The 25,974-nt window shown below is 39.6% G+C and overlaps 1 protein-coding gene across 2 annotated transcripts in view; it reads left to right on the top strand.

Moving 5' to 3' along the window:
- Window positions 1–25,762, top strand: part of casp8ap2 (caspase 8 associated protein 2) — a 37,902-nt gene extending 12,140 nt beyond the window's left edge. The window contains exons 2-10 of one of the 2 annotated variants that reach the window (XM_072249921.1): window positions 272–363; window positions 2,543–2,623; window positions 4,056–4,156; window positions 5,054–5,128; window positions 6,162–6,277; window positions 10,528–12,872; window positions 16,629–19,293; window positions 22,319–22,418; window positions 24,963–25,762. In XM_072249921.1, coding sequence (XP_072106022.1) covers window positions 272–363; window positions 2,543–2,623; window positions 4,056–4,156; window positions 5,054–5,128; window positions 6,162–6,277; window positions 10,528–12,872; window positions 16,629–19,293; window positions 22,319–22,418; window positions 24,963–25,019 — 5,632 coding nt within the window. In that variant the 3' untranslated portion in view covers window positions 25,020–25,762. Of the gene's footprint in view, window positions 1–271; window positions 364–2,542; window positions 2,624–4,055; window positions 4,157–5,053; window positions 5,129–6,161; window positions 6,278–10,527; window positions 12,873–16,628; window positions 19,294–22,318; window positions 22,419–24,962 lie in introns of those variants that run through there. The other variant, XM_072249922.1, reaches the window with a different exon arrangement.
- Window positions 25,763–25,974: the final 212 nt, after the last annotated feature.

The raw sequence follows: 25,974 nt of genomic DNA, 5'->3' as shown, positions 1-25,974 counted from the left end.
CGTCCATTTCACGTAATTGAGAAGAATCAACATAATCTACTTTACAGTAGGCTGTAATATGGTCAGCATGCGTCCTTCCATTTAACAAAAAAGAACTTTTATGTATTTTTGGCTTTCTCAACTATAAAGCTTCACTGCAGACAATTAGGGAAAGTCTGCAGATCTTTTTTTGTGGATGAGGCTGAGTGCAAGCAACTTATGAAGGTATTTTTTTCTAATTGGATACGAACACGGATACTAAATGTTGATTGTAAACTTTTTCTTCGCTCAGATGGAGAATTTCTAAGAACATCATGGACAATGATGAAGCAAGCAGCAATGCAGACTATCTTTGTTGTGATCAATTGCAAGAGGACAGTTTTGGTAAGAAACAATTTGAATGTTCATTGTCAGTTCACCCAGAGTGGGAAATGGCTGCACATAAGTTACCAGTCCTCTCCATCCTGACACTGTAAACAGCTTTTGTTAATGAGTCTTTAATAGCTGATTGTCACCTCCAGATCTATCTCTCACTACCCCTCTTCTGAAACAACCATACACAGATGCACCCACACGGTGGGGATCTGGGATGTGACAGGCTTAGATGTTTGTACGTCAACTTAAGTAACTTGCTGAGCAGAAAAGCTGACAAATCTAAAATAATGACAAATATTAGTTTATTATGGGTTGGAATGATTATCATTTGACATGGATCAACTAACTAAAAGAAAATGGGCCATTTTCTAAGTGTAAATCAGTAACTAATGGAGTACCACAGGGATCAATTTTGGAGCCTCAACTATTTTCAGCCTATATTAATGCCTTGGATGAAGGGACTGATTTGAGGCTAAATTTGATAATGTTACAAAGATTGTTAGGTTAGCTGGTTCACAATCTTCTTGGGTTAGCAAGGAGGATATGAAGAAATTGCTGGGGGAGAATGGGATAAGAGGTTATTTAGTTTGGAATAAAGAATGGTAATAATTATTTCTGTAGACTGAAACTATAGAATGTTGTGATAGTAATACATAGACACTTAAAAAAGTTAACATGGAGGAATTACAAATTGTTAGCGATACTCATGGAAAGTTGGCCTTCATTGGAAGGGATGTGGAGGATAGAAGTAGGGAAGTTTTAATGCAAATTTAAAGGATGCTGGTATAGTCACACTTGGAATACTGTTATGTTTTTGGCCTTTATATTCAAGGAAGGATGTACTTCCATTGGAGGCATTGATTAGAAAATTCACCAGACTGCTTCCTGGGATAAAGGAGTTGACATTTAAAGAGAGGTTGAGCAGGTTGTAGTATAGAAAAATGAAATGTTCTTATTGAAACATACAGGATTTGCTGGGGATTGAAAGGGTAAATGCTGAGATGATATTTTAATAGTGGGGTTACTTAAAACTAGGGGATATAGTTTTTAAAAAAGTGGTTGCCCTTGTAAATGGGATGAGGAGGAACTTAATCTGAGTCAGTGGTCCACTTATGAATTGTACAAATCATAATTGAGCCATTGAGTCTACCATATCCATTCTGTGTCGTGAATCTTTGGAATTCTTTATAGACTGTGTTCTGAAGGAGGTGGAGGACCAGGTGAATGGGCATGTATAGAATTTATTCTGCTTCCAGGAGGGAGGTTAGTGGGGAAGGATGAATGGTCAAGGGAATCACGAATCACGGAGGGAGTGATCCCTGTAGAGAGCAGTGAGTGAGGGGGTGGAGGGGCTGGATGCAGAGGCTCATGGGATGATAGGTTAACACAAGAGGAGCTCTGTCCCTGTTAAGGTGGTGGGCAGATGCGGTGAGGGTGGATGTCTGGGAAACGAGGTGTGAGTAAGGAAAGCATCAATGGTGGAGGAAGTGAAACCCTATTCTTTGAAGGAGGAGGGCTTCTCTTGGAACGGAGAGCGTCATTCTGGGAACAGATGTGGCGGAAACAAATGAACTTGAGAAGCAAGCAGGTTTTAACTTGTAGAAAGCAGGAGAAGTGGAAAGAACAAAAGGAATGACTAATAGAGTGGAGACCAAGGTTGCCCCAGTGACAATAGATGAGGTTAGTTAGAGGAAAAAGACAACAAAGTAACATGTTGGAGCTGCTGGAAGCAGATCATAGCAGTTTGGCAGGCAAATATGGGTTTGATAGGTCAGAGGGGTGATCTTTTGTTTTGGCAGAATTTGCTGAGGGTTGTATTGTGGTTATAGTGATTGGGGTGTGAGCAAGTAGATTCCTGTCATAACAAAGAAAAATATTAGTATAGCTCAAATTTTTTTACAATGGTGCAAAAGCTCAGAAATCAGGCAGCATCTATGAAAAGACAAACAGTCAAGACATAACTATATTTGACTAAATGTGAATCATAAATCTGAGCAGTGATTGGCAAATTTCAAAGACTTTCCTGTGAAAAACAAATTGCTCTGCCTTCCCTTTTTTCTAGTTGGCTCAAATTATTTGTTTATTTTGCAATTTACCTCATGACATGGTTATATAGCCACAGTGGATGATGTGTTCAGCTTTTTTTTTGTGGTTGGCATTCTCTTTATTTATGTTGTATTTTTAACAGTGAAATCGGACAATGAAAACTCTGTGGACATCTACGATGGCTTGGACATAGACTATCAAGGTGGTGGACAGTCTGCTTCATGTATGTAGAAATTTACGGTATTTGCAATGTTTTTTCAAAGATAATATAACATTTACAAATGGTGGGCTTGACTACAGAATGCTTCCTAATCTTGAGATTTCTGCGATTGCATGTTGAAAGAATGGCTTCTGTTCATTTGGTGGAACCTTATTAAGTAAAAGGCTGGGTAAGTCCACACCTCAAATTACTAACATGATTCAGTTAATTAGTCACAAAATATTCACGTTTTAAAGCAATAAGTATACTATATATCATTGGGTAACTATTTGACTGGTTGAGTTGTAAAGTAGGTAACACCTTGTTAGACACTGGAGGTATCTATGCCCATACATTTATGTGGGCATTTGTTGCATCTGCAAACTGTAGTTTTGAAGTCATTTCGGAGTGCCAGTTATACAAAACAATCCATTGCAGTTTTAGCCAAAAATACAGGTGAAAACATTACGATGATGATCACTCCACAAGGGGACACTCAACATACTATTACCTTTTTGTTATGTTTAGAAAGAGTTTGCTATTATATATCAAATTATATTGCAGAGAAGCACCGCCTTAAAAATTGTGCTTTTGGTCTTAATGATTCAGTTGTATTGAGGAAATTTTAAATTATATTTTTAAAAAGAATCAAAGATGCATTAAAATCAAAGCTGGATAGGTGCATTGTATAGGGAATGTGGAAAGTTCCTGGTCTTTGTCCCAATGAAATTTTGTCAGCCATCAACAGTATGATACATTTCTATATATTCATAACTCACACAACAAATAAAGAAACTCAACATGGAAATAAACATTTTCACAAAAGAGCTCATAAACCTGGAAAATCAACAAAGAAGCAAGAAGAAGATGAAGACGACATTGATTTCGTCTATTCAGGTCATCTTGGAGTCCAAACACCTGGATGGAGTTGCGGAATAATAAAGTGATTTTAAATGTTTCAGATTCATGAATTTTGTCGAATCTTGCATGATATAATAGGAAAGAATCAAATCACCATTCAAAACAAAGAGTCAAGGGAAACTTTAAAATCTGAAACTTGAGTGCAGCACATACTGGTCACTTTGGTAGAAAGGAATGGTGATTTGGGTAGAGTCTTAGCAAGCATGGAACGTAAACGCTGGCATGATTTTGGGTTACTTGTGGATCTGGCTAACTAAGTACATACATTCTTTGTTTCAGATCATTTATTTATTCTACAACCACATTCAAACAACATGAGGCCACTTTGGAACATGTTATATCTGCAAATGATACTGCATTTCCTGTGCTGTTTGCCTTGCATGGAAAAGTAGTCTTTATAAAGACGTTGCTGAAGGACAGCAAATTTCTGCTCTATGTAACGTGCCAAGAAGTCGTCGTGTTGTTTTTAAAGCACAATAAACTATTTAAAAATCCATTATTAATGCTTAATAAAAACAAAACGTTTTGTTTTCAGGTGATGTTTCAGGAAAGAATGAACCTGCTAAGGATTGTTTCGACTTGTACGAGGAAATATTAACAGAAGAAGGAACAGCGAAAGCAATCTCTTTGAAAGAGGTACATGTTTGGTTGTGGTCTGATTTAAAAGGAAGATGGGCTGCTTGTGCCATTAATGTAAATAAATGACAGAGAAGCAATAGCTGGTTTGTTCATTAAACCGTTACTAACAGCAGATTCCACATGCGAAAATATGTAAACATACAAACAAGGTGCTCACTGACAACAGGAAGCCTTTCTTTGAATAACTAAAGAAAGTCATTGGAAGAGTCAGCAGCAGAATCAATTTCAAGCCTCTTATTCTAGACGCCATTATTTCTGCATCTATAAAGACAATCAGGTGTGGGATGTGCTATTTACTCAGCATGTCCTTATTCATGCGACTGAGACTAGAACATCCTAGGATTTAGTTTCAATATGATGCTCAACTTTTTTAATTCTCTAAGTAGTCCCTCTGATAAAACTCAAAAATATTTAAATTCAACATACCCATTCCAGTAGAGATATAAGAAAGATACTGCAGATGGTAGAAACCTGGCACAATGCACAAAGGAGCTAGAGAAATTCAATGGGTCAGGCAGCATCCATGGAGAGAAATTAACAAGGTTCCTGATGAAGAATCTTGATCCAAAATTTGGACTGTTCTTTTCTCTCCAAGACTTGTTGAGATCTTCCTGCTCCTTTGTACGTGGATGTTCTAACAACAGCTTTTGTTGCGTCAGTGACAGTCCATCCTATTTACTAATCTATAAACTTTAGGAGCTGACATATATTCATTGGCACATGGCTGGTTTCAATTTGAATAACCAACAAAAGAATCAGTTTTGAAATTGCATTCTGCTTGTGGCTATTCACATAAATTATTGACTGTTTTTTCAAAGATGCTGCCTAACTTCTGAGCATTTGCACCATTTTTAAAAATTTGTGGTACACTATTGTTTTTCTTTGTTATGACAGTTTCAGGAGAAGTCTATAGAGAGAGAAAGGAAAGTTGAAGAGCTGTTGCAAAAACTGCATGAAGTTGAAACCAAGGTAAATGATTTGTATTGGTCAGCTCACATATTCAGCCCTGATATTTGATTTATCAGTTTGTTTCTTCATCAGAGATTTTTAAAAAAGCATAAATAGGACAGAAATTAATTATTTCTGGTTAGATACATTGATCAGAAAAGTGGAAGTCCAACTGAGAAAAGCAATACTAAAGTTGTAGTAAGGCACAAACATGGACTTTGGAACAAAAAGGTGTCTAAACTAATAGATAATGATTTTGTAATAAAGAAAATCTACAATTGTAAGGATAGGACAGGAGATTGAATGCATCTGGTGGCTCATTGCATCTCATTGAGCCACAGCCTCACAGTGCTAGAGACCCTGATTCAGTTCCGAAGGGCGCAGTCTGTGTTTTATGTTCTCTGTGACTGCATGGTTTCCTCCCTGTGTTGCTGTTCGCTCCCACATCCCAAAGATTTGAGTTGTTAGGATAATTGGCTCATGTCAATTGCTTTTGTGTTTTGGTGAATGGTAGAATATTGGGGTGGGGGGCAGTTGATGAGAATATGAGGAGAATCAATAAAATGGTTTAATTAGGATTGGTGTGAACGTCTGATTGATGGTTCACGTAAAGTTGGTAGGCCAAAGGCTTGTTTAAATGCTGTGTGTCACTGTGGCTCTAGTGAAAAGGAAAGTTTGATCTGGGAGCTGTTGTACACGTTGAGTTGAAGAAAGTGAAGAATTGGAGCTTCAGAGCACTGGAGTCAGTTTATGATGTAGTTATTTGCAAACATGAGATGTCTCTTTATTTGAGAATTAAGGTATGAGCTTCGGTTATCCACATTTGTCATGTACTGATTGAAAACAGAAAATAAGGAACATTGGAAAATGAAACCTATTGCATTTCACATTTGTTTAAAGTCCCTGGAATTCAGCATCATCAATCGAGAAATCATTTAATTCGGGATTGTGAGACATGACCAGGGTTTATGCTGCTGTTTGATTGGGTGTAGAAGTACTGAAAACAAGAAAATGAGATGATGGACTAGAAGCTATCCTTTCTATTTCTACACAGAATTCCACTCTGTCAAATGAGAACATCCAACTGAAAAAGAACATATCAGCGCTCATCAAAACTGCTCGGCAGGAAATTAACCGCAAGGATGAAGAAATTAATAGGCTAAACAGAAGGTGAAATAGTCAAGACTTAAGATCAACAAAATTCATCGTGTATCTATGTTCTGTAAATTGACAAAATGTACGTAATATGCTTTAAAAGCATGGCTGCAGAGTTGTAGAATCACCATTAAGGAGTAAGAATTGGCAATGAAGTAAATTACAGTTAGAATTGGGAGCAGGAGCTTTCTGTGCCTGTTCTGTCATCTCATTCAGACCGTGGCTGATTTTCCAGCTGTTCTCTCCTGCATTATCTTGATATCATTTGATTCCCTCAATATCCAGAAGTCTATTGCTGTCCATTCTGAATAAACTTAATTCCAGAATAGAGATTTGTGAACTCACCACTTCTGCATGGTTAAATGTCTTATTTTGTCCTAAATGGCCAATTCCTTACTTTAGGACCATGACCCCCCCCCTCAGTCTAATTCTTAACCAAGTGAAATACTCTCTACATCCAGCCAATCAGGCCAAGAAAGTATTTTGTAAGCGTCATGAGATCTCGTTGTTCTAAACCAGACTGTACTGTACTAGTCTGCTCATTTTCTCTCTGTAATGGCAAACACACCTTCTCAGGAATCAATCTGGTGAATAGTTAGTTGACTCCCTCAATGGCAAGCATTAAGATTCTATTTACTTCTGATGTTAGCTTTCAATAACTTTTGCTCTAAGGCATTCACACCCTTTAAACATTAAAGTTTCCCAATCTGTCAGCATTTTAAAAAATTCTTTGCTTCTCTGTTTTGTGCACCAACGTGGATGATCATGCATCTTTCCGTATAGCATTTGATCTCTCATGTGACTTTCAACACTCTTGATTATTTTGCCATTTACTTCTACATCAGAAACAGAACCAGAACCAGGTTTAATATCACTGGCGTATGTTGTGAAATTTGGAATTATGCGGCAGCAGTACATAATAAAAATTGTAAATTGCTGGAAGTATGTACAGTGCCTATAAAAAGTATTCACCACCCCGTTGGAAGTTTTATTGTTTTAAACAACTGAATCATAGTAGATTTAATTTGGCTTTTTTGACACTGATCAACAGAAAAGACACTTTCGTGTCAAAGTGAAAACAAATTTCTACAAATTGGTCTATATTTATTACAATTATTAAACACAAAATAATTGATTGCATAATTATTCATCCCTTTCAAATCAGTATTTAGTTGATGCACTTTTGGCAGCAATTACAGCCTTGAGTCTGTGTGTATAGGTCCTTGTCATCTATGCACATCTGGGCATTGCAATTTTCCCCCTTTCATCTTTACAAACCTGTTCAAGCGATGTCAGATTGCATGGGGATTGTGAGTGAATGCCGTTTTCAAGTCCAGCCACAAATTCTCAATTGGATTAAGGCCTGGACTCTGACTTGACCACTCCAGGACATTAACTTTGTTGTTTTTAAGCCTTTCCTGTGTAGCTTTGGCTTTATGCTTGGGGTCATTGTTTTGCTGGAAAACAAATCTTCTCCCAAGTTGCAGTTCTCTTGCAGACTGCATTAGGTTTTCTTCCAGGATTTCCCTGCATTCATTTTACCCTTTACCTTCACAAGCCTTCCAGGGCCTGTTGCAGTGAAGCATGCCACAGCGTGATGCAGCCACTACCCTGTTTCATGGTAGGGATGGTGTGTTTTTGATGATGTACGGTGTTTAGCATTTAGTCTGATTGCCAAAAAGCTCAATTTTGGTTTCCTCAGAGCATAGAACTTTCTTCCAGCTGATTTCAGAGTCTCCCACATGCCTTCTGGAAAACTCTAGCCAAGACTTCATGTGAGTTTTTTTCAACAGTGGCTTTCTCTTTGCCACCCTCCCATAAAGCTGCGACTGGCGAGGCACCTGGGCAACAGTTGTTGTATACACAGTCCCTACCATCTCAGCCTCTGAAGCTTGTAACTCTTCCAGAGTTGTCTTAGTTCTCTTGGTGGCCTCCCTCACCAGTCCCCTTCTTGCACGGTCACTCAGTTTTTGAGGACGGCCTTCTCTTGGCAGATTTACAGCTGTGCCAAATTCTTCCCATTTCTTGATGATTGACAGTTGTACTCCAAGGGATATTCAGTGACTAGGAAATTTTCTTGTATCCATTTCATGACTTGTGCTTTTCAATAACCTTTTTGTGGAGCTAGTTGGAGTGTTCTTTTGTCATCATGGTGTAGTTTTTGTCAGGATACTGACTCACTAGTGGCTGGACCTTCCAAATACAGGTGTATTTTTACTACAATCAATTGAAGCACCTTGACTGCACATAGTGATCATTTAACTAATTTTATATGACTTCTGAAGCCAATTTGCTGTACCAGTGATGATTTGGTGTGTCATATTAAAGGGGGTGAATATTTATGCAATCAACTATTTTGTGTTTTATATTTGTAATTTGGATCACTTTGTAAAGATCTGTTTTCACTTTCACATGAAAGAGTCTTTTTCTGTTGATTAGTGTCAGAAAAGCCAGATTAAATCTACTGTGATTCAATGTAAAACAATAAAACAGGAAAATTTCCAAGTGGGGTGAATACTTTTTATAAGCACTGCATATAGTTTTTAAAGTTAAATTAAGTAGTGCAAGAAGAGGAAAAAAAAGTAGTGAAGTAGTATTCATGGATTCAATGTCCATTCAGAAATCTGATGGCAGAGAGGAAGAAGCTGTTCCTGAATCACTGAGTGTATGCCTTCAGGATCCTGCATCTCCTGCCTGATGTTTGCAATGAGAAGAGTGCATGTCTTGGGTGATCGGTGACCTTAATGATGGATGCTGCCTATTTGAGGCATTGCACTTTGAAGATGTCCTGGACGCTGGGGAGGCTAGTGCCGATGATGGAGATTACTGAGTTCACAACTTCCTGCAGCTTATTTTCATGGTACATCTATAGAAATTAGTGAGTGTCTTTGGTGACATAACAAATCTCCCCCAACTCCTAATGAAATATAGCTGCTGTCATGCTTTTGTAAGTGTATCGATATGTTGGGCCCAGTATAGATCCTCAGAGATGTTGAAATTACTCTCATACCACTTCTGATCCTTCTGAGGACTGGTGTGTGTTTCCTTATGTTACCCTTCTGAAGTTCACAATCAATTCTTTGGTCTTCCTGATTTTGAGTGCAAGGTTGTTGCTGTGACTCCACTCAACCAGCTGATATATCTCGTTCCTGTACACCAGCTTGTCACTATCTGAAATTTTGCCAACAATGGTTGTGTCATCGGCAAATGTATGGATGGCATTTAGGATGTGCCTAGCCACACAGTCATGGGTATGGAGAGAGTAGAGCAGTGGGCTAGACACACATCCTTGAGATGCACCAGTGTTGATTATCAATGAGGTGGAATGTTATTTCTGATCTGTACAGACCGTGGTCTTATGGGGAGGAAGTCGAGGATCCATTTGCAGAGGGAGGAAGGCCCAGGTTCTGGAGCTTTTTGATGAGACATGTAGGAATGATTGCGTTAAATGCTGAGTTGTAGTCAATAAACAGCAGCCTGACATAAGTACTTGCATTGTCCAGTTGATCAGAAACTGAGTGGGGAGCCAGTGAGATTGCATCTGTAGTAGATCTTTTGTGGTGATAAGCAGATTGCAGTGGGTCCAGGTCCAGGTCCATGCTGAGGCAGGAGTTGATTGTAGCCATAACCAGCCCCTCAAAGCACTTCATCATCATTGATGTGAGTGCTACTGGACGATAGTCATTGAGGTGCAGCTCACCCTGCTCTTGCGATTGTTCCCCATTTGAAGCAGGTGGGAACTTAAGAATGTAGCAATGAGAGATTGAAAGTGTCATTCAACCCACTGCTAGATTGTTTTCAGAGTTTTTCTGAGCCCTACCAGGTACTCCATCAGGGCCTGTCCATTTGTCAGGGTTTGTGAGGGTCAAGGACAGTGCTAGGCAATATTACAACAGTAATCCAGTGTGTTGGGTTCTCTAGTTTCACAAGTGATATGCCGGTGATGATTATTTAGAGATTTTTTGGGCTACATCCGGGGGTTATTTACAATAGCCAATTAACCTTCTGTCTTTGAGATCTGTGTGTAAACTGGTTACAGAATGTGTAAACAGCATCCAGAGTCAGGATCAAGCCTGGTCACTGGAGATGTGAAGCCACAATGCTAACTAGCAAGCTCTTAAACCATGGAGAGATTTTATTGAAGCAAAACTTGTGAGCCATGCCTTTGTTTGTAATCTTGCTTAGAAATATGTTGCTTAGTAAGCTATTACACATCAGTTATGTTCAGCCTAACAAATAGCTTCTCTTTATTTTCTCTCAATCAGACATTCAATGAATTGGATTGGAAACCCATGTCTGCGTCACTACCATAATCGGCACACTCATCCTCCAGGATCGTTCAATGTTCCAATTACATCACAGAACGATAACACCCATTCCAGACACGACCTTCCTTGTCCATCCAGATCTTCAAATGTTGAACAGTGCCTGCTCACTTCTCGCATAAATGAAGAGGGAAATTGTCCCCAAGTTGGACCGCTTGGGTGTGGAAATAAGATTATAGAACCAAAGAGCCAGTGTAATTTACCAAGAGATGCAAAATCTCTTTCTAGCCCTCATTCACCTGTTGGCAGAGAGCATTCTAGCAAGTCCTTCTCACATACAAGTATCGTACCACCTCATAAACCAAATGCCACCAATGATAAAGCAGAACTCACTCCTTGCAAGGAGAGGAAAGGAACGGAGAAATTGAATGGAGAGGATTTGGTTAAACATGGAACAATTGAAAAGTCATACATTTCTGAATTATCAGCTCAAGGAGATAAAAACAAAGAGCCCAGTTTTCTACAGAAGACTGATAAACTTGAACAAACTTCTCAGAGTACAAAGTCACATTCTGAAGTGAGGAGTACAAATCGGCATGCCTCAGAGAAATGTTCAGACAGGAGCAGGCATCGCCTTGGTCAGGGCTCGTCAGGAAACAGTGCAGATTCAAAAGAATCAAAAGGCCAAGTTGAAAAGGAGAAGAGACATAAAGAGGAGACCAAAAAAAGTGACCACAGAAGCAGAGAGCAAGCAACAGATAGAAAAAAGGAACAGAGAAGTAATCGGGAAGATGCCCAAGAAAAACACAGAGATGACAGATTAAGAAGTCGATCTTTTCAAAAGGAGAGAGAGCCAGAGAGACGTCATTCTGAAAAAAGAAGTGAGTCGTCTAAGTTGATGAGTCCTACAAGTCCCTGTAGGAGTTCTCGTCGGAGTGTTCACACAGCAGTGGACCACTCTTCTAGAGAAAAAAGAGATCAAAAAGTTGAGAGCAAGAGTTCAGGAAAGGAAAGAAGCACTGATGTTAGCAGAAACAGAAGGAGTAACCAGTCCAACAGGAAAGTGCTAGATGAAGAGACCGTCAAGGACAATGTTAGAAGAAGTGGTAAAGATGATAGCAGAAGCTTAAAGAAAGATGAAAATAGAAAAGAAAAGGATAAATCTGAACAGAAAGAAAATCAGAGAGACCATGGTATTAAACATTCATTACGGAATGGAAGGGATGTTGTTAACAAGGAGCATCGAAGTGAAAAAGACAAAACTAAATTGCCTGAGGAAAATCAATGGATGACGAAAGGACATTGTACTGAAGATGCAGTACATGGTCATAGTTCAGGTAACTTGCAGAGCTCGACAGATGAACAAAGCTTAGTAAGAGATGCTGATCCCAAACTGCATTTTATGGAAACATTGCAGCTTACTGTTTCTCCTGTGAAGAAACCATCCACTGTTCCTCATGAGGTGGAAACATTGTGCACACAAGCACTCAGTGCAGGTGAGATGGTGGAGCATCCTGAAAGTATGGCATCCACATTGGAGAATAGTGACAATAGAAGTTCTCATGAAGCTAGTAAAGATGAAGGAAAGGACATAGACTCGGAATCCACTGAGATGCATTTAGGAGAATCTGAGGTTTCTGTGCCTCCAGCTGATCAGGAATCTGTGGTACTTGAAATGCCTTCTGCCCAGGCAAAAGATCATGAAGTGGAAGAAGGCTTAGTGGAAGACTCTGACCCAGTAGAGTCATCTCAAATTGTTGTGGAGACTTTTGGGACTGTTGAAGTTATCAGTGAAACAGTTAGTGAAGAAGTTGAAAACTCCCCACCACTTGTGGAAATTTCTGCCAATGAGCATTTGGAATCAGTAGGAAATCCATCAAAGGTCGATGAGTGTGTACTGAACGAAGTATCCCAGCAGCTTGTAGAAGCTGATGATACCATTGACGGACAATGTGAAGATTCAGATTGCCCTGCTGAAACTGACAATACAGTCAGCAGTGAAAAGGTTCTGTCCCTCACTGGCACTGGGAACCCTGGAGATTTCAATCAGCCTCAAGATGTTGCTACAGCAGTTACTGGAGAACTGCCAGAAAATTCAGAGCCCGATGTGACTGACCGTGAAGTTCAGCACACACCTGCAGTAGATTCTTCAGCTGTTACCACACCAGTTAAAAAATCTTGTGTCTCTGACGACCTGGAGGACAACTCCATCCAGAGCATTGACTTCACTTATATTGGCTGTATAGGTGCACCCATCAGTCCTTTAACCAGTCCTCTACGCCCTGTCAGATCTTCAGAATTGGAGAAATCAGGTACATCTGCAGAGAGAAATGTTGACAACAAAGGTAAAAGTGAGCTTTTTTCTTTGTTATTTGTATTTTAGTACAAAATTTTAAAAATATACATTTGAGAGTTGTTAGTATTGATGTAAGGTTATTTGAACAAAATATGGCATACAGTCGTCCCTTGGTATCTGCGGGGAATTGGTTCCAGGACCCCCCCGCGGATACCAAGATCTGCGGATGCTCAAGTCCCTTATATAAAATGGCATAGTATTTGCATATAACTTACGCACATCCTCCCGTATACTTTAAATCATCTCTAGATTACTTATAATACCTAATACAATGTAAATGCTACGTGAATAGTTATTATACTGTATTATTTAAGGGAATAATGACAAAAAAAATCAGCTGATGTCGATTCTCCTGTGATCTTTAAGTTCTTGAGGTTTGTCATGCTTTACATAGCTAGCCAGCCATCCCTTACTAGCCTTAAGCCCCTTCCTCTCGCTCACAACACAAGTAGCGATTGAACGAGACGCGAGGTGAACAAAGCTCAAACAATGAGTGCTGGAGAGAGACTGAGGATCTGTGAAATGGCGGGAGGCTACAGCAGGGTATGCCTACACATCATTTCATTTGCGTAGATTCAGCGTAGTGCTCAGCGTGCAGCAAATTCAAGTTTTGCTTTTTGGAACTTTCTGGAAATTTTTTTTCGAATATTTTCAATCCGCGGTTGGTTGAATCCGCAGATGCGGAATCTGCAGATACGGAAGGCCTACTGTATTCACATGGGGTTTAGCAGAATAGAATTACACTTTCCACAAGTTATTATCCTGTTGCTATATCTAAATATTTCTTCAATTTTTAATACGTTTGAACATCTCAATGTAAAGTGGATTATGGAATGAAGTGTGATGGTACTGGGCTTGATGTCCGCAAAGTTCTGACAGACAAAGATCTCCTATCTGATATTGATTTGTTATGGGTACTCTCACTAAAGTGAGGTTATACTGTAGCCACCTACTCTTCAAAGACTAGATCACTTCCCCGTTATCCTCCATAGTTAGCTACCAATACCTGCTATTTGAGCGATGGGTCTCCCCACCCTACCGAGCAGAAGATATTTCCGGCTAACAAAGTAGTTTAAACACGATTCATTTATTTTTAGTGATATATGTTTAAATTTAGATAAAATTCTTAAAACATGTTTAAAACTTGCCGAAGATTTTTATCCTATAAAAGGTTTCTAAAGGACAAATATTTTCAAAACACAAATATAATTCCCATAAGCTAAAAAAAATCCATGAGTTGCAGAACGAACAAGTCACTCATTGCAGAAATCAAAGGCAGTGGAATGGATTCTAGTTCATCTCATCTTCTTGTTCTAACTGTAGCAGAGCAGTCTTCTTACTGTCCCTTGACCATTCCTAACCAAGCCTGACTGCTCTCTTACACTTAGACTGTTTCTTTTGCCACTTGCTGTCTTCACATGCATGTGGCATGTTTTTTGTTTGGATACATTTTCACACAGATGGTCTAAAAGCTTCTGGAGGTGGATATCCCAAAATTAATGCTGTGATGGCTGACTGAGTACATAAATCTTCCAACTATTGATAGATCAGATATTTAATGTGCTGAGTGATGCTATTAATCTGGTCTGCAATAGCCCCATTGTCTTACACTGCATCTCTTGAGCAATTGGCCCAGTGCTGTGGGCTGGCCATCTGGGCTCCATAGACAGTACTGTTTGTTCTGATTATTACTTGCATTTTATATTAAGAACTGAAGACTTACAGCAGGAAGCTGAACAAAGAATATTGGTTGGAAGTTTAACTTAAAAATAACTCTTTGATCTCTAGAACTGTGTGCTGCTAGGTTAGAAAGCTGAACTTGGCAGAAAGGCCCCCAGCCCGGAATATCATCACCTGAGTGTATCTTCAGTTAACCAGATGCAGTCATATTCTTTACTTAAATATGACATATTTCATAATACAGCCTGAAACCTTAGTACCTTAAATTTGCTTTTTTTTTGTAACGATGTACGAGGGATAAGGAATAAGATTTAAATTATGAGAAGAGAATAAAGAATTTAGATGTCTGAGAGCGCTTGAGTAATGAGCAACATGATAATAGCATTAAAAAAATCCCCTGGTAAGGTAAGCAACACACATAAAAGTTGCTGGTGAACACAGCAGGCCAGGCAGCATCTCTAGGAAGAGGTGCAGTTGACGTTTCAGGCCGAGACCCTTCGTCAGGACTAACTGAAGGAAGAGTGAGTAAGGGATTTGGAAGTTGGAGGGGGAGGGGGAGATTCAAAATGATAGGAGAAGACAGGAGGGAGAGGGATGGAGCCAAGAGCTGGACAGGTGATAGGCAAAAGGGATACGAGAGGATCATGGGACAGGAGGTCCGGGAAGAAAGACAAGGGGGTGGGGGGGGGACCCAGAGGATGGGCAAGGGGTATATTCAGAGGGACAGAGGGAGAAAAAGGAGAGTGAGAGAAAGAATGTGTGTATAAAAATAAGTAACAGATGGGGTACGAGGGGGAGGTGGGGCATTAGCGGAAGTTAGAGAAGTCGATGTTCATGCCATCAGCTACCCAACCTAATGGCATGAACATCGACTTCTCTAACTTCCGCTAGGCCCCACCTCCCCCTCGTACCCCATCTGTTACTTATTTTTATACACACATTCTTTCTCTCACTCTCCTTTTTCTCCCTCTGTCCCTCTGAATATACCCCTTGCCCATCCTCTGCATCCTCCCCCCTGCCTTGTCTTTCTCCCCGGACCTCCTGTCCCATGATCCTCTCGTATCCCTTTTGCCTATCACCTGTCCAGCTCTTGGCTCCATCCCTCCCCCTCCTGTCTTCTCCTATCATTTTGGATCTCCCCCTCCCCTTCCAACTTCCAAATCCCTTACTCACTCTTCCTTCAGTTAGTCCTGATGAAGGGTCTCGGCCTGAAACGTCGACTGCATCTCTTCCTAGAGATGCTGCCTGGCCTGCTGCGTTCACCAGCAACTTTTATGTGTGTTGCTTGAATTTCCAGCATCTGCAGAATTCCTGATGTTTCCCTGGTAAGGTAATTGGAAACCACATATGGTTATTCTAACATGATACATTCTTTTCCCCTGTCTACTAGTTGTTAACCATTGCCATCACCAATACTTCTCAGAAACAAACAAATTGATTACCTTGAATATTTACACACCCAAGAAAATCTCCTTTCTTCACATGGAATTTTCAAATTAGCTGAAGGGAAAGAGTCGTCATTGCAGAGAAAAGTCTTATTAAGAAAACACAACAAAAGTCAGTATGTCAACTTGCAGTTAATTCAATGGGTTCATTTTGGGATTAAAGGAATTGAAAACACTGATTAGAACAGATAATATGTAAAGAAGTGGAGTCAAAAGTAGAAAGAAAGTTATTCAGTAGGTGGCTTTTGAACTCAAATTCCTTTCCTGATGAATAACTGAGTTTATTATCTTTTTTATCAAGTCAGAGGTGATCACTGTCCAAAGTGATACTCCTAAGGTACTAATATTAGTTTATTATTGTCATGTGCTGAAATATAGTAAAGAACTTTTCGTGTGTCAGGAAGGCAGATTGTGCTGTACTTTACATCAAAATAGTAAACAGAAAACAGCGCCGAATATAGTGTTGCAGAGACAGAGAAAGTATGGTGTAGGGAAAAAAGGGCAAGGGTCATAAGCCTTTGTTTCTAAAATTATGAATCATGTTGACAAGCAATATTGTTTAAAAGATTTATGAATTTTAAATGCAACTTCATCTATTTTAAATTTGTTTGTTCATTTAGATTCTAAAGTGAAAATGCAAGATAATTGTTCTGTAAGCAGTTGCACCCTCGAGTTAAATAAAGAAAACCAGGAGCCTTTGTGCAAAGAAGGAATTAAAACCTTGGGGACTTTAGAAGAAATAGAAGAAGGAGAAATTGTAAGTGATGTGGATGAGTGTGTATCTCAAGTGCAGAAACCAGCTTGTAACGTTGAAGTAATGAAAGAGAGCAGCAGTGAAGAGAAAGGTAATCCCAATCAAAGTGCAAGTGAAAAGGAAACAAGAATGGTAAATCCTGATGAACCTTCGGTAAAACATTCTTCTGAGGTATTACCCAAAAATAAATCTGTTAAAAAGCAAAGAGAAAAAGCAAAAGTTATGTCATCAAACCAAAATACTGAAGGACTCAAAATACCTTCATTGAGTTCTGTGGAAAAAAATCAGATTAAATCCTCAGTTGCTGATTTAATGGAAGCTCTAATAGCTGCTCGAAAAAGCGTCCGACAAAAGTACATGAAGCTTCATAAACAATTTGAAGTCCGCAGGTTTAAACGAATTATTGAAATTGCCATTGTGGAATTCATCTCTGCAGTTAAAAAGTACAAATTTCCAAAGTCCCGGAAACAGCAGAAGAGTTCCATCTGTGCACTGATTGAGACTGTACTATCACAAGTGAAATCCAATGGGATTGTAAACACTATTTTCTCACAACAGGCTCTGAATATGAAAGAAAAGCTGTGGCTATTTGTGGAAAAGCAGTTTGATTTTCTGTTTGACAAGATCCGTGAGATATTCATCTCTTGTGAGAATATAAGTCTGGAATTGGCCTTGGAAGAAGAGAGAAAAAATGAGAAGGTGATCAAGAGTAAGAAGAAAAATGCAGTGGTTAAGCACAAAGCTGATAAAGTTCCAAAGCTGAAAAAGTCCCCCTCTTCAGAGCCATGTTTGGTAAATGATGCTTCGGGCAAAAGGAACTCTGAGCAAAAGAAACTGGCTGCTGACAGGGGCAGAAAAAATGGAGCTGCAGTGAATAGATATTCAAAGAGTAAAACTGAGGTTTCAGCCGGTGGTATCTCCAAGGAAAATTCTCAGCCTCCCACAAAAGTCAAAAACTTGCTGTCTGTGAGTCAGATGAATTGGAATGCTTCCAGTGATTCACTGATAAATTCAAACTCTACTAAAGACTCCCATGAGAAAACTGAGCTTGGCATTCTGACAGAACAGCAGGCATCTACTCTTACTTTTAACCTGGTAAGCGATGCTCAGATGGGTGAGATATTCAAGTGTTTGTTACAGGGGTCCGATCTGCTGGAGCAAGGGATTTCTGCATTGGAGTGTAATTCTTGGTCTGTTCCAGAAAAGCTGCATCCTGATGTTAACACACATTTATCCAGTGTTCCTTCCACTTCAGACAAAGCACCTCTGGTGTCCCAGGGAGATGGTATTTCCTGGCCTCCAGTTACACCAAACAAACGTGCTGTTAGGTTAAGACCACCACTCAATATAGATGTTTTGGATGAAAGCTGCATGCTAGAAGTTCCTGATAAGGTAGTACAAAACAAAGATGCTCTGGTGATCAGTCGACCTGAAGACTCAAATAGCCAGAAGGTAAATGAAGCAAGTTCAGGTCTACAAGCACGTTCTTCCATATCCTCCATTCTGATAGAGGACCTGGCAGTTTCTCTTACTGTTCCTTCACCTCTTAAATCAGATGGGGAAATCAGCTTCTTAACATCTCAGAATGGATTATCCTTGCCTGGTGAAGTGAGTGAAGCCATTTTGTCCAGCCATTACAGTGAAAATGCTGTCCTTGATGAGGAGGATGCTTCAGAGCAAGATATCCACTTGGCGTTGGATTCGGATAATTCTAGCAGCAGGTCCAGCAGTTCCTCAACGTGGAACAAGCAGACATCTGCCTCTTCTTTTCAGTATCGAAACCATCCCCCAATGCAGGCTGTTGTAATGGAAAAGTCAAATGATCACTTCATCGTCAAGATAAGATGCAAGGCATCCAATACGAACTCTTCACTGCAGAGCTTGCCCTCTGCTGCCGTGGTGAAGGAGAATGAGACTTCTGAGTTGGGGCTAGGTGGACAGCCTGTTGTGGATACCATTGATAAGCGGGCAATATTACCTAATAACAATGTGCAAGAAATGCCTGAGAAGCAAGTTCATGTCGTGTCTGAATCATTGCCTAATCACTCCAGAAGTTTGAAGCACCCAGTAGGCGAAAGCAGAAATACAGAGGAGTCAGGAATGGAGGTTGATATATCGCCATCTCCCTCAGAGAAAGATAAGCTATCACTACCCAAAAACTGTACAGATCATTTACCTTCACTTGAAGCCCCCAGTGGGAATACAAAAGGTGATGCATTACTGATTGGGACAGTCTTGAAAACAACTCCTAGCTCAGGAAGCAAGAAGAGGAAATGTAATGTACAGGTGGATTCCGTGGAGAAAAGAGCACGCAAAGAACCAGAGCCTTTGAATGCAAGTAAGAAAAATGATAACAAAGCCAACACTAAAAGAAAATCCACTTCCTCAGCAAATAAAGCTGTCAAAAGGACTGCAGATACACCAGAGAAAACGAAATGCAATACTTGTCGGTCTACAGTCCCATCACAAACCAGTCTACCTGCTAAAAATATAATCAAGAAGAATGGTGAAGTTGTAATTGCATGGACTAGGTAAGATTACAATTTGTTAATCTTAGTCTTTAAAAGTTTGCTTACCAGATGTACAAAGTGCCTGAGTATATTTGCAAAATATTTGCTCTGTGGATTGCCTAGCATTTACATGGAATGTTTTAATTTCTTTGGAGAATAGCCACAGACTGTACTGCAGGACAATGCTGGTTTGAAGAGAATGGCAGGCATCATGTCATGATCTGCAAGCCTAACATATCAATGGTATCACTTCACATTCCTTTGGCCGTGTTCTCACAAAACTCATATAGCAGTTTTCCCCTCTGCCTCTATTTTTCATCAACAATGTAAATGATGCTGTCTTTAAGCCAGGGCCCATTACCTTTCAAAATTTCCAGAACACGATCTCTCTGAAGGTAAAACTGGTGTTAACATCCTGTAGATTACAGTGAGAAGGTAGATTCTGCCCTTGAGAGAATGAGGTGACCTTGTATTAACGGGCAGAATCAGAACCGGGTTTAATATCACCGGCATATGTCATGACGTTTGTTAACTTTACAGCAGCAGTACAATGCAATACTCAATAAATAAATTTTCGAGAGAAAAAGTGAATTACATTAAATATATAGTATATGTCTATTATATAGTTCAGTTAAAATAAGTAGTGCAGAAAGAAAACAAATTAAAAAGTAGTGAGGTAGTGTTCATGGGTTCATTGTCCATTCAGAAACCTGGTGTTAGAGGGGAAGAAGCTCATCCTGAATGTGTGCCTTCAGGCTTCTGTTCCTCCTTCCCGGCACTAACAGTGTGAAGAGGAAATGTTCTAGGTGGTGGGGGTCCTTAATGATGGATGGTGCCCTCCTAAGGCATCGTTCCTTGAGGATGTGGATACTATGGAGGCTAGTACCCATAATGAAGCTGTCTAATTTTACAAATTTCTTCAACTTACTTCAAACTTGTACAGTAGCCCCCCTCCCCCAAAACCAAATGGTGATGCAGCCATTCAAAATCCTCTCCATAGTGCATTTGTAGAAGTTTTTGAATGTTTTAGTTGACCAACCAAATTTCTTCAAACTCCTAATGAAATATAGCTGCCATCTTGCCTTTCTTGTTGCTGCATCAATATGTTGTGTCCGGGTTAAGTCCTCAGAGATGCTGATACTCAGCAACTTGAAATTGCTCACTCTCTCCACTTCTGATCCCTCTGAAGATTGGTTTGTGTTTCCTCGTCTTACCCTTTCTGAAGACCAACATCAGCTCTTTGGTCTTGCAGATGTTGAGTGCAAGGTTGTTACTACGACATCATTCAGCTAACTAGAATATTTCACTCCTGTACGCCCTTTCATCACCATCTGAAATTCTGCCAACTATGGTTGTATCATCAGCAAATTTATAGATGGCATTTGTGCTGGAAGCCCAAGAAGAGTTTATTCATAGAGCCATTTATTAATTATGATGGTGCATAATAGTCTGTTTCTTCTATGTGGAGATTTACTTAAGCAGGCTTTTAAATGTGTTGGCAGTCCTGAGACAAATGAAGGTGAATAAATTTGCAGGGCCTGACAAGGTGTTCCCTCGGATGCTGAGGGAGGCACATGGAGAAATTGTCAGGGCCCTAGCAGGGATATTTAAATCTTGCTCAGCGACAAGTAAGGTACCTGAGGACTGGAGAATAGCCAATGTTGTTCTGCTGTTTAAGAAAGGCTCTTAGAACAACAATTATTATATTATAGGCCAGTGAGTCTGACATCAATAGTGGGAAAGTTGATGGAGGCTATTCTAAGGGACCAGATATATAAGTACTTGGATTGGCATGGACTGATTAAGGATAGTCAGCATGGCTGTGTGCCTGGTAGGTCATGCCTAACTAACCTTATAGATTTTTTGAGGAAGTTACCAGGAAAGTGGATGAAGGCAAGGCAGTGGATATTGTCTACATGGACTTTAGTGAGGCATTTGACAAGGTCGCGCTTGGGAGGTTGATTAAGAAGGTTCAGCCATTCAGCATTCAAGATGAGGTAGTAAATTGGATTAGACATTAGCTTTGTGGAAGAAGTCAGAGAGTGGTAGTAGATGTTTGCCTCTCTGACTACAGGTCTGTGACTAGTGGAGGGCCACAGGGATCAGTGCTGGTTCCATTGTTGTTTTTCATCTGTATCAACGATCTGGATGATAATGTGGTTAACTGGATCAGCAAATTTGCAGCTGGCACCAAGATTGGGGGTGTAGTGGACAGCGAGGAAGCCTATTATGGCTTGCAGCATGATCTGGACTAGCTACAAAAAAGGTCTGAAAAATAGCAGATGGAATTTAATGCCGGCAAGTGTGAGGTGTTGCACTTCAGTAGGTCTCATGCAGGGTACATGTTACACTGTGAACGGCAGGGCACTGAGGAGCGCAGTAGAACAAAGGGATCTTGGAATACAGGTCTATTCTTCATTGAAAGTGATGACACAGACAGGGTCATAAAGCTTTTGGCACATTGGCCTTCATAAATCAAAATATTGGGTGCAGGAGATGGGATCTTATGTTGAAGTTGAAAAAGACATTGGTGAGGCCTAATTTGGAGTATTATGTGCAGTTTTGGTCACCTACCTACAGGAAAGGTGAAAATCAGGTTGAAAGAGTATAGAAAAAATTAACATGGATGTTGCTGGGTCTGGAGGACCTGAGTTAAAAGGAAGGATTGAATAGGTTAGGACTTAATTCCTTGGCACGTAGAAGACTAAAGGAAGATTTGATAGAGATATACAAAATTATGAGGGATATAAATAAGGTAAATGCAAGTAGGCTTTTACCACTGAGGTTGGGTGGGACTACAACTGGAGGTCAGGGGTGAAAGGTGAAAAGTTTAAGGAGAACATTTGGGGGAAACTACATTCAGGGGTGTGAGAGTGTGAAATGAGCAGCCAGCACAAGTGGTGCATGTGAGTTCAATTTCAATGTTTAAGAAGTTTGGATAGGTATATGAACCGTAGATAATTTATTGGACGATTTGTGTTTCCCTTTGCCTCTACGCTTGCTGTAAATTATTCTGTGTGATCCAGTTTTACTCTTCTTTTTTCAGGGAGGATGATCGGTCAATATTGTTGGATTGCCAGCAGAAAGGAGCAAATGAAGAAACTTTTAGCTACATATCTAAAAAACTACATAGGTCCCCACGCCAGGTAAACATGGGTCCCTTAGAGATGAAGCAGTGATTTATTGTATACTGTAGGAGCCCCAGGTTATGGATGATCTGATTTTGTGCAAATTCTCTCATATATTTATACTATTTTCCAAAAAAGTAATAACATGTCCTTTTATTAAGGCTTAATACAGTATGGATTCCATTACTTTAATTATGGGTAGTGTTAGGATGAGTATTCAGTGAAATGAAAGAAATTTAGCAAGTATTTGTAGAGCTAAGCAGCATGAGAAGCGATACAAAATAGATGTTTCTGACAAGGTGAAATTGACTGATAGACAATTCTGAGGAACAGAATCCTCATCTAACCTGGGGACTGCCTGTACTTGGTCTTGGACTCTCGAATGGAATAATTTTTTGAAACTGATTTTTACATTGCCAGAAAAAACTAGTCAAAATGACACTTTGAGTGAAAATCATTTGCTCTTGAGTCCTCCCTTGGGAAGTAAATTCTAATCCCAGGCAATCCCTTGAGATGGATACTGACTTGCTTCTACTCCGTTCTTTGCACCCCGTGGTGGCTCAGTGAAACCAGTGCAGGCCTGGTAGACCTCGACTGAGGAGGTGGCTATACTGTCTGGGATGTAATCTCTAAATAAATAAATATTGGAGTGTTCGTAAAGTTAAGGAAAGTAAATTTCAATAAATTAATCTCTGAAGATTAGTGGTGGGACTTAGCACAATTTGCCTCAAATTGATCATCAGATAAATTCAGGTGTTAAAGAGATTCGGAATTGCTCATTTTGGTGTTTTGTGTTCAAAATTTTATTTTGATTTTAACATTTTTGAAGTGTAACTGAAAGTTCAGCCTAACAAAGTGTGATTTTAAAGAATGTTGCAACAAATGCTAGATTTTCTGTTTAATAGAAAGTCACTGGCTGAGTATCCTGGCATTCTCTGTGTACTTCAGCATTGGCAGATTTTGTTTCTAAGTTGACTGAACTTTCGAGTTGTCTTTGAATTGGTAGATTGTGGGTTGAAAGCATATCCAAAGCATGAAGTTTCAGTCTTAAATGTCATTGTTCAGTATTAAGGGGGTTATGTGCAGGAGGCTTTGTCCTGAAAATAAGCTTGCACCAATGTGAAATTAGGGAGATTCATGGGTTTTGAACATAGGACATTTTTGTTTGATTTGGTTACAAACTTCAGTATCAGCACATGTACGTTTTCTTGTTGAATTACATTGAAAAAGTGTAGCTATATTCAAAATACACTCCGTCGTAGAGCAATTTTGCCAGCCTTAGCTTGGTGATAGAAATTTTACCTCTGGTTTCAGCTGCAGCCACTTCTGCTCAAGGTTGAGGGAGTGCTGCTCTTTTGGAGACGCTGGACCAGAATGTCCTGGATATGGCGCGATACCAAAAACAGTCACTCATTGTAACCAGCCACCCACACTAACATCTTCCAGATCTTGAAGAGTAACAAAGCTTACCCTCTGGCGTGGTCTCAGTAATTTAAGTGGTCATTGAGCATCTGTTCGAACAGATGCAAATTTGCAAAGAAAACAGGAAAAAGTATAATTTGTAAATACCATAAAATGATACCAATTTTTAAAAAAATCTTGAGTATAGTAGAATAAGTGAGCCACCTACCTTTGTATAACTTTTTAATCCATAAGGTAAACAACATCATTGCCGTTCGTGTGTTCACCAGCTCGTGTGTTAATCGGAAGGTCCAGATGAACTTTGCATCCTTCACCCTAGCCTCACCACATCACTGCTCTGCTACTGGGCTTCATGGTGAATCCTGAAGACAAGTGGCATCAGCCAGTTTGAGTTCTGTGCCCAAATAGAATACATGGGGAGAGGCTGAGCTGCACCTACAGATAGTTGGCACTTCTCTACAGAACCACTGGTCAAGGGAAGTTTGATCGAGGCTGTTGTTTACAGTCAGGTGTTGTTCTCGATTGTAAACAGTAACCTGTTGGATGACTGTAATCATTTCACTTCTGTGAGTAGAGTTGCCCTGATATCATACGATGGCTCCGGGCCTGTATTCACTAGAATTCAGAAGAATGAGGGGTGGTCTCATTGAAGCCTATTGAATGGTGAAAGGCATTGATAGAGTGGATGTGGCAAGGATACTTCCTATAGTGGGAGAGTCTTAACACCAGAGGACACAGCCTCAGGATAGAAGGGCTTCCTTTTAGAACTGAGTTGAGGAGGAATTTCTTTAGCCAGAGAGTGGTGAATCTGTGGAATTCTTTGCCGCAGTTGGCTATGGGAGCCAAGTCTTTATGTATATTTAAGGCAGAGGTTGATAGGTTCTTGACTGGTCAGGGCATGAAGGGATACAGGGAGAAGGCAGGAGGTTGGGGCTGAGAGGAAAATTGGATCAGACATGAGGAAATGGTGGAGCCGACTCGATGGGCCGAATGGCCTATTTCTGCTCCTATATCTTATGGTCTTATGGTTATCCTGTCTAATGTACATCCCTTAACAAAGATCCTTATTATGAACAGGAAATATTAGAAAATAAAACTAAATATGACCAAAGATTTAATTCGATTTTATTTTTGTTCCAGGTATCAGAAAGGTTCCGTTGTTTGATGAAGTTATTCAAAAGGACAAAATATGAATAACTGACAAATTATTCTTCTGAGATTTATATTTTTTCTAAATGACTCTGGGATATTTGGAGAAGCAATATGATCACTGAAGTTAAAAAAAAGGACAAACCACCATGGGAAGTAAACTCTGCCTTTTGAGTTATCAATCCTTGTGCTCAAGTATCAGTCTCTTTAGACCCCACTTTGAAATGGTATGCACACGTGATGCAAGCACTCTTCATGCCAATTATTATTATTACCTTATCAACTATTGCCACCTGCCTCTCTCTTTACCAACTCAAAATGATCTGAATGTTGAGAGGTTCACAATGTTCAAAGAACCAGGTTTTAAATACCGCAATTTGTTTCACGTCTTTCAGTTGTGAGACAGAAGTGAACTGCTTTTAATAATGTTGGCCTTTTTGTACAGTTGTCTATATTAATGACATATGACTGCCTAACTCAGTGCATTCTACTGAGGTGTGCTGTCAGATTAGTATAATCTGTAAAGTATAAATATTATTTGTACATAAATCTGTTAATACAGTTTATATTTTTATGTGAATATCTTTGAAAGCAGGTTTGGAACTTTCTGAAATTGCTTACATTCACAGCTGTTTTTTGGTTGATAATGCTGTAAATTTGTTAATATTATAAATACAAGTTTTTGAAATTTACATAAGTTGTCCAGTATGTTTCAAACTGTGAAGATTATTTATTTTTGCTAGGTTTCAATGTGAGAAGTAAAAGCTTCTGTTTTCTTGTCAGCCTTTTCTTATTGCCATGCTTGGATTTATTGCTTAAATAAATTCTGTGCAGAATAGCTACTATTATGTTTGCCTTGTTTCTAGGATAGGAAATATGAGTTTGACCCTCTGGTATTTTCCAATTAGAGTGAATCCATTAGATTGAGAAATGGAATACCGTATTAAGCTGTGGTTCTATGATAAAAATTCCTAGAACAAAATAATAAAAGAATGCTTCCAAT

The sequence above is a fragment of the Mobula birostris genome, chromosome 2, assembly GCF_030028105.1.
Source record: "Mobula birostris isolate sMobBir1 chromosome 2, sMobBir1.hap1, whole genome shotgun sequence".
In the NCBI taxonomy this organism is placed as follows: Eukaryota; Metazoa; Chordata; class Chondrichthyes; order Myliobatiformes; family Myliobatidae; genus Mobula; species Mobula birostris.
Note: the sequence above shows the minus strand (reverse complement) of the source record. Positions and strands in the feature narration are given on the sequence as shown.